This window comes from Diabrotica virgifera, chromosome 7 (assembly GCF_917563875.1).
Source record: "Diabrotica virgifera virgifera chromosome 7, PGI_DIABVI_V3a".
Classification (NCBI taxonomy): domain Eukaryota; kingdom Metazoa; phylum Arthropoda; class Insecta; order Coleoptera; family Chrysomelidae; genus Diabrotica; species Diabrotica virgifera.
Window position 1 is genome coordinate 218263822 of NC_065449.1, and position 16691 is coordinate 218280512.

The 16691-nt window shown below is 34.5% G+C and overlaps 1 protein-coding gene across 2 annotated transcripts in view; it reads right to left on the bottom strand.

Moving 5' to 3' along the window:
• LOC114329850 (cAMP-dependent protein kinase catalytic subunit beta-like) overlaps nt 1-12758 on the bottom strand; it is a 43951-nt gene extending 31193 nt beyond the window's left edge. Inside the window, exons 1-2 of one of the 2 annotated variants that reach the window (XM_028279105.2) lie at nt 12633-12758; nt 5725-5877 (exon numbers count right to left, since the gene is read on the bottom strand). In XM_028279105.2, coding sequence (XP_028134906.2) covers nt 5725-5877; nt 12633-12683 — 204 coding nt within the window. In that variant the 5' untranslated portion in view covers nt 12684-12758. Of the gene's footprint in view, nt 1-5724; nt 5878-9408; nt 9638-12632 lie in introns of those variants that run through there. The other variant, XM_028279106.2, reaches the window with a different exon arrangement.
• Between the last annotated feature and the right edge of the window lie 3933 nt (nt 12759-16691).

Here is a 16691-nt window from a genome sequence, read left to right on the forward strand (position 1 = left end):
AAATAATGTCTTAATTGTTATAAATAAAGGCACTATGATTTAAGAAGAAAAAACAATTATCTCGGCTTCAGTTGGTTTTACAACATTTTAATTTTTTTATAAATCTTCGTCCAGTCTTTAGCAACAATAATCTGTAAGTTAGAAACTAATAGGATATACAGGGCCGCTTCAGCTCTAAATGTTTATAACGAAATTTGCCCCCTTATTTTCAAACCCAAAAATTATCTCGTCTTCAGTTGGTCGTAGACATTTTATATTTTTTTATGAATCTTCGTTTAATCTTCAGTAACAATAATATGTAAGTTAAAAACTTATAGGATGTACAGGGCCGCTTCAGCTCTAAATGTTTATAACGAAATTTGCCCCCTTATTTTCAAATCCAAAAATTAGAGGTTTAAAAATGTTTTACGCATTTATTTACAACAGAATATGAAAATATAACTCTTTAGAAGGAGATTTAATGTTTCACCAACTTTCTACGATTTTTTTTTCAAAAAGTTATAGCCTTCGACATTTGACCTCTTGGGATAAACAATTTATAATATCTAAGCAACAAATTCGTTAATCTGGCCTTACAATTTTTTTATGTTTGGAATTGATAGATCTTCATTTTAAAGCTTTAAAAAATAAAAAAAATTATTTGTACAATAAATAATGCAATTGTAAAAAACGGCCATTTTGGAATTTTCGCAGGCTGTTTTGCAATAACCAATTAACAAAATTAAACTTACGATAGCTCAAAATTGAAGGGTTTTTAATTTACTACAACTTTCTATTAAAAAGCTTTTCTCTAAAATCAATATCCTAAGCTACAAAATTAAAAATCAATGAAATCGCAATTAAAAAAAAGCGCACAATATTTTTGGTTACATTTTAGTAGAAGTTATTCCTGGCATCGTCCTTTACAACATCTGATAGGTTTCAAAAATTACTGAATTATATCACGTTTTTTCACCCACAGCCTGGGGTATTTGAAGTCTCATCTCTTAGTTGCCTGCTACCTCTCATAACATAATGAATTAGTTACCTTTTGAACCACTTACCACATGTGGGAGTCATATGTTGCCCTAGGGCCGTATCCTTAGGAATTTTATCCATCCTTTGGATTTTTCGATGTATTTTTTTTATACTAGAATTTTGTCTCTTTTTTGAAAGGCTTTGACCTTGTATTTTTTGGTTGGCTCACCATGTTCTTGTAAGTATAACCAAACTTTACTTTTACCTTGGTCATCATTTTAACTTTAACATTTGCTTTAATTAATATGGTTATACTTATTTTAGGTAACACTGATGATGCTCTTGTTACAGAGCGAAAACGTTTTGTTAATATGTTTGTAGCCCTTTAGGGCTTTTTAAAATAATATACCTTTTACCAAGAGGAAATTTTTTTATTAAATTTCACTTGTAATTAATGGTATACAGCCAACTACAGGAAGTTCTTCCTTGTGGATTTTTTATTTTATGTTCTTGTCTGTTCTAATCTGCTGGTTATCTCTTGCTCGGTGGTTCTAATCTTGGAGAGTAAGAATCCTAGTATTTGATTTTTTCAGTGCCGTTAATTTCCCTATCATCGTCCATTTCCAAGTTTCTCACTGGTTCTTGTTCTGTTGTTAAGTATTCGGTTTTTCTAGGTTTATTCCCAGTCCATTTTTTGTGTATTCCTCTTCTAATTTTCGGAGCATATAGGAGAGATCTTCTTTATCTTGAGCCGTTACCACTTGGTCATCTGCAAAACTTAATGTGTACAAGAAGTTGTCCCGGATTAGAATTACCATCCCTTCCATTTTCTTTTCAATGGATTTAATATTTGTTCTAGGAATATCTTGAACAGTGTCGGAGATGTAAAGCATCCCTGCAATAAGCCTTTTGTGGTCTTAAATTCGTTGGAGTATTTATTGCCGGTTTTAACTCTTACCTGTTGTTGCTGTAAAGGTTGTTTACTGCTTCTATTAACCTGAGATATTCCGATCTCTTTCATCGTGTTCCATAGTTGTTTTCTGGGAACCGGGTTATATGCCTTTTTTAAATCGATGAATTTCATATGTACTGGTCTATTTTTTGCCATTTTTTTTTCTCATTTAATTGTTGGAGTGTACATATGTGGTCTATGCAAGATCTTCTCCGATTTTATCCGAGATAGATTTTTCCAGTTTTTCTTTCAGTATTTTTCTGTGGAACTGGGCGGGACATGTGGCCAGAATGAAAAACAAAAGCAATGGACAAGAAAATTTCCAGTGTGTAGACTACATGCAAACAGGAGAAGAAGAGGTAGACCACCTACACGATAGATATACGAAGTCAAAAGAATCGCTGGGAACGGCCTACAGAAAGCTCAACTTGAATAGGGGAGGCTTATATTCAACTTTGAACGCGGAAAACTGTACAGTAAGTCAGAGATACATTATCCATAACCAACTATTCGAGAATTGGAGAATTCAAGTATCTTGGAACAATAATAACTGAAGACAATAACGGATCACAAGAAATAAACAGCAGGATACAGGCCGGCAACAGATGTCTTTTTGCCCTCCAAAACCTTATAAAATCAAAACAACTATCAAGACCTACGAAGTACGTCTATAAAACAATCATACGACCCTTTTTGATGTATGGAAGCGAAACGTGAACGATAACAAATGCAAACGAAGAGATACTATGTGTTTGGGAAAGAAAAATCCTAAGGAAGATCTTTGGTCCTGTGGTGGATGAAGCATCAGGATAATATAGGATAAGAACTAACAAAGAGCTCGAAGAACTTTACCCAGACGCCAACATCATAAAAGAAATAAAGTCCAGAAAACTCCAATGGGCGGGACACCTCAGAAGACATTCTGACCAAAGAACAGTAAGACTGGCGTGGGAGAAAGTCACAACTGGAAGGAGACCACGCGGACGCCCTCGACTCCGGTGGCGAGATAATATAGCAGGAGACCTAAGCACGATGGGTGTGGAGAATTGGATGGAGGTTGCAGGGGCGGCCCGTTGGGGTAGGCAAGGTAGGCGCCGCCTACCCTCTTCAAATGTAGTACAATAATATAAATTATTAATATAAATTACTTATTTCAAAATTGTAATTTATAAATTTTGACACAATACCTACAATAAAATAGCAAAAATTATCCAAATTATTTTTAAAAATATCCAAAAAATTTTCTCCGTAGTTATAATTATTGTACGCTCCTTGTAGTATCAGTAGTACTGTATAAGATTCTATATTCTTCCTTGGTCAGGCACTTGAAAACGTAGCCTGAAATAGAACGACGCCAACACCGAATTGACGTGCGATCTCTCTCTGTTTACGCGAGCAGACCTGCTGCAGGTCTGCTGGTAGCGACCGTATTCTACGATTTTGAAAGGGCGGATAGGCACAGAGTCTTATAGCCGGACCTACAAAATTTTATCAGTTGCTTCTCTTGTGTCTTGTGAAACTGTTTTAAATAATTGTTTTTTGATTTTGGCTGTTATTAGTAGGTTAAGTATTGAATAAAACTAGGTAGGACAATTTAAATTTGTTTATGAAAACTGAATAATAAACAGGTAAATTTGAGATCGGTCTATTGAAGGGCATTTTAATTTTATATTAATTTAGTAATAATTCACTAACGACAAATAAATCTGTGAATAGTTATTTGTCAGTCGTCCATTATATTTTTATTGTGTTTCAATAAAATTTGGATAATTTAAAGTTAAACTGACGAATTGTGTTATTAGATTATATAGATAATTAAAAATTTAAAGCGAGGTTAATTGTTAACTTATCAATTTATTCGAAGAGTAAATTATTATTTCATACATAAATAAAATAAGTAATATTTGACGTTGTTGAAACGTAGGTGTGTTAGTTTTATTGGTGGAAAAACTTTAGTCATCGAATATGAATATTTTAAACGATGTAATATGCAGTTTGATCGAGACGCCTTTTTCAAGGCGCCAAAATCAAGAAAGATCAGAAATTATTTCAATGGGCCGGCCTTTACCAAATTTAACAATTTTATCCACAGATAAGACAAAAGACAATCGACCATTTTCGAGATCGTTTAAAACAATATGGTATGAAAATCTTAAATGGCTAAGCGGAAGTTATTTTAAAAATTCACTTTTCTGTTGGCCTCGTCTGTTGCTCTCAAATTTGAAACAAAATGTTTAGGTGAGTCAGGGATATTCAGATTTGAAAAATTTATCAGCTAGTGTAAAAAAATATGAATCTTCGAAAGAACATTTAAACAATTGCTTAGGTTTAAAACGGTTAGAAAAAAATTAAACTATTGACAGTGATTTAGCTGGACAAATTTCTCTATCTAATAAGATATATAATGAAGAAGTTGAAAAAGATTGAAAAAGTTGAAGAAATTGATGTTACAATTCTGTTAGTAAAACAAGAACTTGCATTTCGCAGTCGTGATGAGAGCCATAATTCTTCAAACATGGGTAATTTTAAAGAAATTTTTAATTTAGTAGTTAAACGCGATCAGGAAATCCAGGATCATGTTAAAAAATGGAAGGGGTGTTCACGGGTTTGTCAAAAACAATACAAAATGATTTAATAGATTGCCTTGCCGATTACGTAAAAATGAAATTTCAACAGAAATTAATGAAAGTCAATTTTTTTCTATACTAGCGGACGATACTACTGATATAACCGGAAAATCACAGTGTACTTTAACAATCCGTTTTCTTAACAAAGTTGGTCAGGTAGGTAACAGAAAGATTTTTAGGGTTTTTTGATGTTAGCGAGAATAGATCTGCAGACGCTCTATATAGTTTAATTTCAAACGTGCTTGAGCCATATGATTACAAAAATAAATTAATTGCTCAATTTTACGACGGTGCAAGTGTAATGGCTGGCTCTTTAAACGGATTACAATCAAAAATTAAAGTAGATGCTCCAAAAGCAATTTTTACACATTGTTGCGCTCATAGATTACATCTAGTATTGCAAGAAGGCTCAAAATTTATTACAAATTGTAGGATATTTTTTGTCACCTACCCGAAGTATATGTGTAGCCTACCCGCATACTGAGGTCACGAGCCGCCACTGGGAGGTTGCTCAAGACAGAAAACAGTGGAGTCATGTTGGCGAGTCGGCTAAAACCCACGAAGGGTTGTAACGCCACGGAGTAAGTAAGTAAGTAAGTAAGGAGTAAGTAACTATCAACTATAACATTAGACTTAACCGACAATAAGGGCGCGTCCATATTGCACGCTGATTTCCGAAGTCAGAGCTAAGTCCGTGTGCGAATAATCCTTTGTATTTAAACGGGCCTCTCCAAAGTGCACCTGCGCGCTGTTATTAGGATTATTTGCACACGGACTAGGCTCTGACTTCGGAAACCAGCGAGCACTATGGACACGATCAAAGCAGGGAAACATAATTTGATATTAGTCGAGGGTACCTATAATACCATCCCTCAAGACTTTCTGCTCTAAACATAGCTGTTTACACTTTAAGTGTTTGTCCGTTAAATTTTTTTCAGCACCAGTTGAAAATAAAATTATTAAGTTAAAATCAATTTTCCCCCAATTTTTATATCAGATTTTTTTTGAAAACCATTTCCGCATTAGAAATCGAAAGATATAAAATAAAATAAAAATGTAATATTTTACTATAACCAATTACGGTTTATTTGCAAACATACAATGTTCAGTGAAAAACATGCCACAAGAGTATAATTTTACAACCATATTGCAGCCATTTTTAAATTATTTCAAAATTTAAATACTTACCACTCGTCCAAAAGAACCTGTACCCAGAGTTTTTATTTTAATATAAAGTTCTAACCCTTGAGAGCCAGCACGTGCTTTCTTCTCCCATTTCCAATAAAAATCTCTTCTTAAAGATTCCAATATCTCCGTGTAGGCTGTTTTGACTTTACCTTTCTAAAAACAAAAAAGATATTAGGGTTTACATAAAAATATTAGATACTTATACCCGTATAAAATGGAGTGAAGACAGAATTCAATTTGATAAATAGAAATTTTTTTATTGGTAAATTTTTTTATCCATTACAAAAATGCTTTTAACACGACGGCGTACTAGGCTGATAAAAAATCTCTACAATATAAAACGCGACGAAAGATAAATAAAAAGTAAAATAATACTCGAATAAGAGGTAATTTGTATTTTGAATCGAGTTGCCTCCTTTCGGATTGATGAAAAAAATATCGTCTCCAACCGATAATGTATGTACAATGTACATCGAATTTATTTTTAGTGAAGGATTTTGAATACCTACCTTTATTGTTGTTAAAATATACACAGTAAAATTTAAAATACTAAAGTAATGCAAATAGGATGCAGATGGGCCAGATGCTTCTGCCAAGACGGTGAAATATTTCAGAAGTAGTAACACGATATAATAGATATAATACAATATAAATTTGCAAAAAAACTAGCAAATTTTTTTCAAATTACCGATACAGAACATCATTTTTATTTATTACAAATATATGTAACTCTTCCGTAATTTCTCCCGTAACCAAATTCACAACTTTCCTTAAAAATCTAATAATCAAGAAAAAATCAAGTGGCGTCAAATCTGGAGACCGAGGAGGCTAAAATTTTTCAATTAGATGGCAACAAGGAAGAAAAAACAAAACATGTATATGAAGGAAACAGATGGAAGGTAACCGTAAACACGTATTTCTGACTATTTGGTCGTCATCAGTATAGTGTGTGAAGCCAAGATAGAACATGAGTATGTTAACTTCAGAAAGGATCACTATAATAGGAGCAATACAACCAATTTAGGGCAACAATGTTAGAGGATCCTAAGAATTCCAGAACATTCTAATTCTTCAGGGTCAGTAAAATTGTATTTTTAAAATACTTGGTAGACGTTGGAAATGGTAAAATCATTATTGGCTCTCGACCAGATTCATCACATTACCCACATATTTCTATAACTTCACAGACTCTAAAGGGGAGTTTATTCAGCGTATTTCCTGGACATAGAATTCAGCAAGAATGCATAATTGGCTGAGTTAACGAGCAATATTTGCAAGAAAAATATAGATTTCGATGATCTTAATGTAACCATTCAGAATTTTCTTCTGGGAAAGTTCTTTTCATTTAAATCAGTTGGCACAGTTGGCAGTTGATAGAATTTTTGAATTCATTGGAGTTGTCTGGATTCCTACCTCAAAATTTTTAAATAAAAGTAGGGTCAATTGTCATTATGCTGTGTAACATTAATCAACCTCGACTGAACAATGGAACGGGACTGACGGTAAAAATGCTAATAATTAATGTCATTGAGGCAACGATCATCTCAAAGAAAATTACAAAGGAGGATCTTGATCCCGCATATACCAATGATTCCAACGGCCTTACCATTTAATTTTTTAAGCATCGACAATTTCTTGTGCTTTTGACTTTTGCAATTATGATCAGCAAACTTTAGTTTTTGCAACCGTTGGAAGTTTGCGAAATAACTATCAATAATAATTAAGAATATTATGCTACCTTATACCGAGTGTTTTACGCAATATGCCCAATTTTATTTTGAAACAGTGTCCAATTTAACGCCCTCTATTTGTATGTCAAATTGCAAATTTTATTATTAAAAAATAAAATTTTATTTGATGCAAATGTTTTTAATATTAGTTTTTTTATGAAACATTTGTAAACAAATTCGAGAGAAGATTATGCGTTTTGACCGGATGCGTTTCCACCGCATCCAGTCAAAACGCATAGTGTGACAGGTCGGTCCGGTTGCGTTGAAAACGGATGCGTTTTGAGACATCGGTACGCGCTTACAACTGCACCAGTCTAAACGCATAGTGTGACAGGTCGGTCCGGTAGCGTTGGAAACGGATGCGTCTCCACCGCATCCGGTCAAAATGCATAATGTGACATCGCACTAACCTGGCGTCCTCGATATAACTTTAAACTATGCAAAAAGTATAAAGAGTTAGCCGATATATAGACACTGCAATTAAAATTAGAAGCATGTGGTGGGCAAGACATCCAGTCTAAGCAAATTAATGAAAACTACCTGCACGACGTATTAAACGGGCAAAGTAGAGGGAACTAAACAAAGAGGTAGTCCAAGGTTGGGATGGACGGATGGTGTAGATGAGGATGCCAGAAAGGTCGGTATTGTCAACTGCCATCCAGCTGCACAGCAGAATGGGACCGAATGGGGGCATCAGGTTATGAATGTCGAAGAGCAACTGTGACTGTAGCGCCAATGATAATGATGATACGCATATAAATCTGGATACTCAATATGTTTCATACAAATTATATCAAATAATATTAAAACTGAATATGCTAGGTCTAGAAATTAACACAGAAAAAACAAAAATAATGACTCAGACGAGAAGAAATATAGTCCCACAAAACATTATACATGAAGATGACATTGAAACGGTTGGAAAGTTTACATACCTGGGAGTAGAAATATATGGCGACGGATCAAAAGATGGAGAAATACGGAAGAGAATAACGCAGGCAAACAGAGCTTATTTTGCCCTCTGCTATATATTTCGGTCTAAAATTGTCCACCGAAATACAAAGATGAGAATCTATAAAACTTTAATTCGACCAATAACATGCTATGGCAGTGAAGCCTGGGTCCTGAAAGAAACATCTAAAAACAAACTCGACACATTCGAAATGAAAGTAATGATGAGAATACTAGGACCTGTGAGGGAAAACTGAATCTTCAGAGGTCGATACAACAACAAACTTTATCAACTTTATAAGGAAGCACCCCTGTCAGACTTCATTAGAATACAAAGATTGCAATGGGCCGGACATGTGATAAGAATGGGAGAGGATAGGCTACCAAAAAGAGTACTGAATGCTAGAATGCAGGTAAAGAGACCGGTTGGAAAGCCAAGAAAGTGCTGGGAAGACACAGTAAACAGCGACGCACAAGCCCTTTTAGGAGTCCGTGTATGCAGAAGAGCAGCCACAGATAAGCAAGAGTGGAGGCAAAAAATAGAGGAGGCCAAGGCTCAATTTGGGCTGTAGTGCCGTAGAAGAAGAAGAATATTAAAACTAATAATTATTTTTTTAACAAACAGGTTCATTGAACATTTGGCTGTTATTTCACTGCAATTTTACAAGAAGCTAATAGAAAACTTACCATACATAAATGCTAGATACAAGTATCCTATAAGATTTAACAAAACGACAGCAGTTAAAAACATTTTAAAGGATTTTGCGATTAACCGGTTAACGTAACAATATTTTGGAATAGTTTTTAATAATATCAAGCCCACTATATTCCTTTAAACAAAATACCAAGTTTAAATATAAACATTTAAAAATAAGTTATCATGCTCATTATTATTGTGTACAATTAAAAAAAAAAAAGGAATACATTCACTAGTCTCTAACGAACTAATTGTCTACTACAGCGTTTTGCGTAATTGGTAAAAACGATAAATAGAGAAGCTTACTCGGTAAAATTCCTTGGAGAATATCATATTAAGCGGAATGTTGATCGTGTTAAATAATCTATTCTAATAACGAAACTTTTGTCACCGCGAAGCGACGTATACCTCTTCTGAAAACTCAACTAAATCCACCATTACTTTATTACTGAAGTTTCTGTGTGATGGACAACCTGCTAACTGGTTTATAATCAATAAATATTGAAAACGCTGTCCATCCAGTCGTGGTGGTTTTAGTTGAATAATCAAATTAAGCCTAAATATAGCTTATACGTAAAGGTAAACTGATTTCGCTGGCAAATACAATTCCTCGCTTAAGCAAGGGGAATCACAGCTTAGGGTTGCATGCTCTAGTGCGCAAGTAATCGGCGCAAGATCATTCCTTCTAAAAGTTTTGCAGTGTTGCCGTTACGATTAAAATTTATAGGGTTAAAGAAATATCTAAAATGATACGATTTTATGTAATCACCGTACTTGTGAAAGATCTCTTCGGGCGGTTCGGTGTTTCCTTGTAGATCCACTCCGACCAAGGACGAAAGTTTGAGTCAACCCCCTTAAAAAAATTGTTAATTGATTGGTGGCAATAAGACTATAATGTCACACCTGCATCCTCAACCAGATGAATCAGATGGAACGGTGGATATAATGAACCCAACGATTGGTAAACACCTGTCCACAGTTGTATGCAAACATCAGAGAGATTGGGGCCAGCGCATTTATTTATTCCTAATGGGCTACCGCTCGGTCGAAAATGAAACTACAGACTACACCCGAACCTTCCTGATGGTGGGTTGTGAAGTTCGTTTGCCGTGCGACCTAAAGTTTGGCTGCAGACCTTCCGAGCAACATGTTGCAGGCGAAGAATATGTCGCCCGCCTGTTGCGAATCAACAAAATTCATGAACTTGCCCGACAATACATCCAGATAGTCAGTGAGGGAATGAAAGATCGATATGATTTTCGATACAAGAATGAAAGCTTTGAAATAGGTTACCTTGTGTGGCTCTGTAATCCACAACGTTGCGCAGCCTGGTCTTTAAACTACAAAGATAATGGAAGGTATGTATGAAATTAAAAAGGGAATAAATGACGTAATATATCGAATTAAGAAGTTGCCAAAAGGTAAACCAATAGTTGTTCACATAAATCATCTTGCACTATATGCTGGCTCAAATGAAATGGAGGAAGCACTAATCCTTCAACATGAGATGACAGATAACGGATAGCCAAGTTTTAATGAATCTATATATCAAATTACGCAGTAAGAAAGAGTGCTAGATTCGGCGTCACCCCAGAAGTTCAGCAAGATCTTCGTGTTGTCCCGGAAAACGTCTCTCTAGCCCACTGTGTTACCAAAGACCTCAAGATGACCAAAGGTATTTAGTCCGAATTTAATACGAAGTTCGGCTTAGACGAGTTAAGAAAAGAGCAGCCTAAAGTTTAAAGAGTACTGCCATTAGAAGATGGTCCTCAATCTTTGCTGTATATATGGTGACCATTAATTCTTACCTACGAGAACACATGGCGTGCGCTAACTAGTTTGAAAAAAATCGTGTGTAATTATCATATCAAAAAATTGGCTTTACCAAAAATAGACCATGCACTAGAAAATCTGGATTGGAAGATTGTGAGAAGCATGCTTGACTGATCTTCCAGGAAACCGGCGTACGAAGTACTACTGCGTATTGTATTACCCTGAAGAGGTCATGCCCTTCAAAGACAGTAGACTGTTATTTCTTCTTAGTACACTTCTTCTGTAAAAACTCAACTAAATCCACCATTAGGTCCATCCACCTACTTTATTACTGAAGTTTTTCTGTGATGAACAACCTTACTTACTTACTCCGTGGCGTTACAACCCTTCGTGGGTTTTAGCCAACTCGACAACATGCCTCCACTCTTTTTTGTCTTGAGCAATCCCTATCTAATTCTCCACGCCCATAGCTTCCAAGTCTCTTGATGTATTACCTCGCCATCGGAGGCAAGGGCGCCTGCGTGATCTTCTTCCAGTTAGGACTTCCTCCCATACCAGCCTTACTGTTCTTACGATGGACAACCTTCTAACTGGTTTATAATCAATAAATATTGAAAACGCTGTCCATCCAGTCGTGGTGGTTTCAGTTGAATAGTCAAATTAAGCCTAAATATAGCTTATACGTAAAGGTAAACTAATTTTACTGGCAAATAAGATTCCTCGTTTAAGCAAGGGGAATTACAGCTTCGGGTTGCATGCTCCAGTGCGCAAGTAATCGGCGCAAGATCATTCCCTCTAAAAGTTTTGCAGTGTTGCCGTTACAATTCAAATTTATATGGTTGAAGAAATATTTAAACTGATATGTACTTATGTAATCAACGATTGAAAAACATATAAAAACAAAGAGACAGACCTAAGTGGAGCACAACTAATAGCATTATTCTAATTAGTGCGTAAAAGAACAAACGAATGAAAAACGAAAGAAACAAAACTATGGTGTTTAAAAACAAAAAATATAACCAACGCTCTATCGTTGATAACCTAATTCATGGGTTAGTAGCCAAGAAATCTTAGAAAATTTCCCAGTATGTACTGTTGCGGATCAGATGTGAGATGCTCCTCATTGAATAGAGAATTGGTGTTTGTCTAAATTAGTAGCCTTCACTAATAAGAGACAGGTTAATGGACTGACTGAGCTGAAACTATTTGTAGAGGAACTAGAAAGAACCAATGAGGTCAAGTATCTATGGGGACCCTGGATTCCAAACTCATTTCGAGTACTCATAATAACAATATATCCAACAGGGCTCTGCGACTCTTCTAGAACTGCAGACAGTTGGGAGTTGAAACCAAAGGCAATCTTTTGTATGTACACATCAATGATACCACTGACTGTTACTTATGGTTCAGTACTTTGGTGGAAAAGGGCAGCTTTGCAGTATAATGCAAAGCTGCCTTACAGACACAAGTACTTCTAAATATAACAGGATAAATATTACAGCAACAGCATCTTTAGAGGCTATAACAGGTCTCGCTCCGCTGGAAATATATCACCTTCCCGAGATTTGAAGCAAACAATACTTGGAAGCCTAATTATGTATTGGATTGCCACAAACATATTAATGGGACTATACTTGAAACATTCATCTTTATGGTAAACTTAGATATGATGACACCAGATCTAATCTTCACTGAGCAGTATACTACCTAGAGAACATAACATTTCAAATATGAATGGGAACTTACTTAACACTTACATATAAAGCAGATGTAGCTATAATCTTATGATTCATTTTTGCACTATTCATGATAATAAAATAATTGGATCTGTTTCTATTTATGCTTCACCTTTCCATGTTTTAAAATTATTGATAGATATTTTGACACGTGACATACAGTAATAGTAAATAGAGAAATGTCAACTGGATTTTTTCTTCTTCTTTCTGGATGCAATAATCTTTCTTGTAATTGACTTTTATGTCTGGTTGCAAATTATTGGCATCGGATATTAACAAAGTTTCATATGCACATGTGGACCACTCCAAGTCAGAATAATAAGCAATACATGGAGGACTAGGCTTTGGAAGCACAATTTAAGCTGGATATGATAAAATAATCAAAAGCATTACAAGTTAAAGAGCACAAGCATTACAAAGAACGGAAATAGTAACAGCAATGGTCACCAAAATAACAAAAGGAATAAGTCGTTACAGCCCTTCAAAAGATAAGGAAGTTGTAAGAAGAAGAAAAAACCAGTTGCACGAAATAACAAGTTTATTTGATAGAATTATAGAAGCTGGACAAATGTCAGACGAATGGAGAAGCAGTATATTAGCACCAGTTTAAAAGACAAGGGAGATATACAAAACAATGTACAAACTGTAGAGCCATAAAAATGCTCATCACGTGATGAAAATATTAGAGATAAATTGATAGATGGATACGCGAAGAAACCGAAATAAGATTGGCTCTATGCAAAGCAGTTCAATAACAGATGCAATTTTCATTATAAAACAGTTGATGAAAGATACGGGAATAAAGAAACAAACGCTCATATGGTATCCATTGATCTTGACAAAGCCTACGATAATGTTCCTCGGGAAATTCAGTGACGATTCAGTACGATAAAATTGTAGCTTTTTCTCTACTCTGCTATTGATTTCTTCTGTTTCTAGTGATCCGGTTTCTTCTATTGTTACTTTTAAGTACGTAAGAGCTTTAACTTGTTATATTTTTGTTCCTTAAATTTCTACATAATATATTCAGTTCTTCTTTAGTTTCGCCTATCTGCATAATAGGTCTGGATCCCGCCTATTAAAAAAAATTTATTAATAGCAAGCTGAAAATTTGTTAATAGCTTAAGGGTGTCTAGTCGGATAAACTTTGATATATGGGAACACTGGAACAGGGGAAGTTTTAATTGTGAAACAGGTTAAAAATTTGGAACGATCAGACCACGAAAACGGCACATGTATTTTGTCGACAGAATAGACTTAAACTCTCCGAACAGAGATTAAACTCTCATGCAAAAATCAGACTGCTAATAAATATGATTCAAAAAATATACAATGAGAACAACAATGCGATAATTAATAATAATGCAACATTAGATATATTTACAATAAATAAAGGTTTAAGACAGGGCAAGGAGGAGCACTTAGCCCAACCCTTTTTCCAATATATACAGGGTGTTTGGTAACGAATGGGCCATACGTTAGATTCTTAGATTCATGAGGTTAAAATAGGTCGACTTAAGCTAAGCTACAGCTACATTAGTACGAAAGTTGATAAGCACCGAAATACAGGGTGTCAAATTTAAACTTTTATTTTATTTATTCTTAAATATTTCCTGACAGCCATGGAATAACAACACGAAATTTAGTAAGCGGGTGTTTTTTGAGACGAGAAATCTAAATTAATCACCAAAAATGATGTATTACCCAGAGGGCGCCACATACGTCTTTCAGCCCTCATTTAATACGTTCAATTTGTTTTATTATCCACTCTACACACTTTTTGAATCAAAACTTTTATCTCTTAATATTTTTACTTACAAAAGGTATACTACATTCGTCTAGCTAAACTCAACCGTTTTCTAGATAAACGCATTTGAAACCTGCGATGCAACATCATTTTTTGCATAATATCATTGTAGTTACACTTGAAAAATAAGCTTAAAACCATAATATTTTCCAAAAATATATCAAAAATTCCTTCAAATGGAATTTTTGACGTAATGAGATAATTGCATCATTCATAGGAGATTCTGACCAATAGAAAGCTACAGAAATAAAAATGAAAGTAATAATTTTTGATAATATCCCGTCGTCAAGCATTACGTCAGATGCTTTTCGTTATTATGCAACAATGAACATTCAGTGGCATTAACTGCAATTAATGTTTTACAATTATTTGTTACAGAAACACCAAGAAACACGTTTAGAAAATATTCAGGTGTAGATATCAATAAAATATTAGTTAAAATGATTTAAAAATAGTTTTATTCATGAAATAATCTAAGCGAATTACCCACGATCTCTAAAATTATTATCGACTTGTTGCCTTCGTGCCGCCACTTTGACTGTCAAAGTGTCAAACTCTCAAAGTGTCACTCGGGAGACAAATTGATAATTTTAGAGCTGTCGTGCAATTACTATTGAGAACTTGCACAATTATTATGGTATCAAGTTTATTTTTCGGGTGTAACTACAATTATATTATGCAAAAAGTTATGTTGCATTGCAGATTTAAAATCCGTTTATTTCGAAAACGGTTGAGTTTAGTAAGGTGAAATGAATGTAGTATAAATTTTTAAGTAAAAGTATTAAGAGAATAAAAGATTTTATTCAAAAAGTATGTAGAATGGGGGATAAACAAAATTGAACGTATTAAATGAGCGTTGAAAGACGTATGTGGCGTCCTCTGGGTAAAACATCATTTTTAGTGGCGAATTTAGATTTCTTGTCCCAAAAAACAAACGCTTGCCAAATTTCGTGTTGGTATATCATGGCTGTCAGAAAATATTCAAGAATAAATAAAATAAAAGTTTAACTTTGACACCCTGTATGTCGGTTATTATCAACCGTTACAGGTTACAGTTTTTATTAACAAGTTAGCTTAAATCGACCTATTTTAACCTTAAGAATCTAAGGTTAAGCTATGGCCCATTCGTTACCAAACACCCTGTATAAAAGCACAAGCAGTAAAAAGCTGTTTGAAGGGTCTAGAAATCTACAAAGGTAAATATCAACAAAACAAAAGTTATAGGTCTGGATCCCGCATATGAAAAAAAAAGTTGATTAATAGCAAGCTGAAAATTTGTTAATAGCTTAAGGGTGTCTAGTTGGACAAACTTTACACTAAGCGCCAAAATTAACGCACCACCTTAAAAATGGAACATTTTTAATGTCTCATATTTCCTAAACCTGTTATCCGATTTTAGTGATTTTTTAATATGTTATAGCTTTATTCTGCAAGAATATCGATGTAATAATATTATTGCTAAACAGATAAGTGTCATTGTATACCTGGTGTAACAATGTTAGTGTGTTTTTTCCTCAAAGTTTGGAACACCCTGTGGAATATTCTAGCGTATATAAAATATTGAAATTACAACTCAACTGCAACCTTAGGCTATTTTAACATTTTGCTTTTTGATTCGGTCGCTTATGTTGGATAATAAAAAAGTTAGGTACTTTAATAACTAGCAACGTTCTTCATCAATACAGGGTGTTTCTAAATAAGTGCGACAAACTTTAAGGGGTAATTCTGCATGAAAAAATAATGTCCGTTTGCTTTATAAACATATGTCCAGAAATGCTTCGTTTCCGAGATAGGGGATGTTGAATTTTTTCTTACAAACTGATGATTTATGTATTGCTCTAAAACCGGTTGAAATATGTAAATGAAATTTGGTAGGTTTTAAGAAGTAATTAGTGCACATTTTTGGCATACAATTAAGAATTTTATATTCACCATTGGCGTGCATACGGGTCATATTACCCGGTCATATTACCCGTATGCACGCCAATGGTGAATATAAAATTCTTAGTTGTATGCCAAAAAATGCGCAATAGCTACCTCTTTAAACCTACCAAATTTCATTTACATATCTCAACCGGTTTTAGAGCAATAAATAAATCGTCCGTTTGTAAGAAAAAATTCAACATCCCGTATCTCGGAAACGAAGCATTTGCGGACATATGTTTATAAAGCAAACGGACATTATTTTTTCATGCAGAATTACCCCTTAAAGTTGGTCGCACTTATTTAGAAACACCCTGTATTGATGAAGAACGTTGCTAGTTATTAAAGTA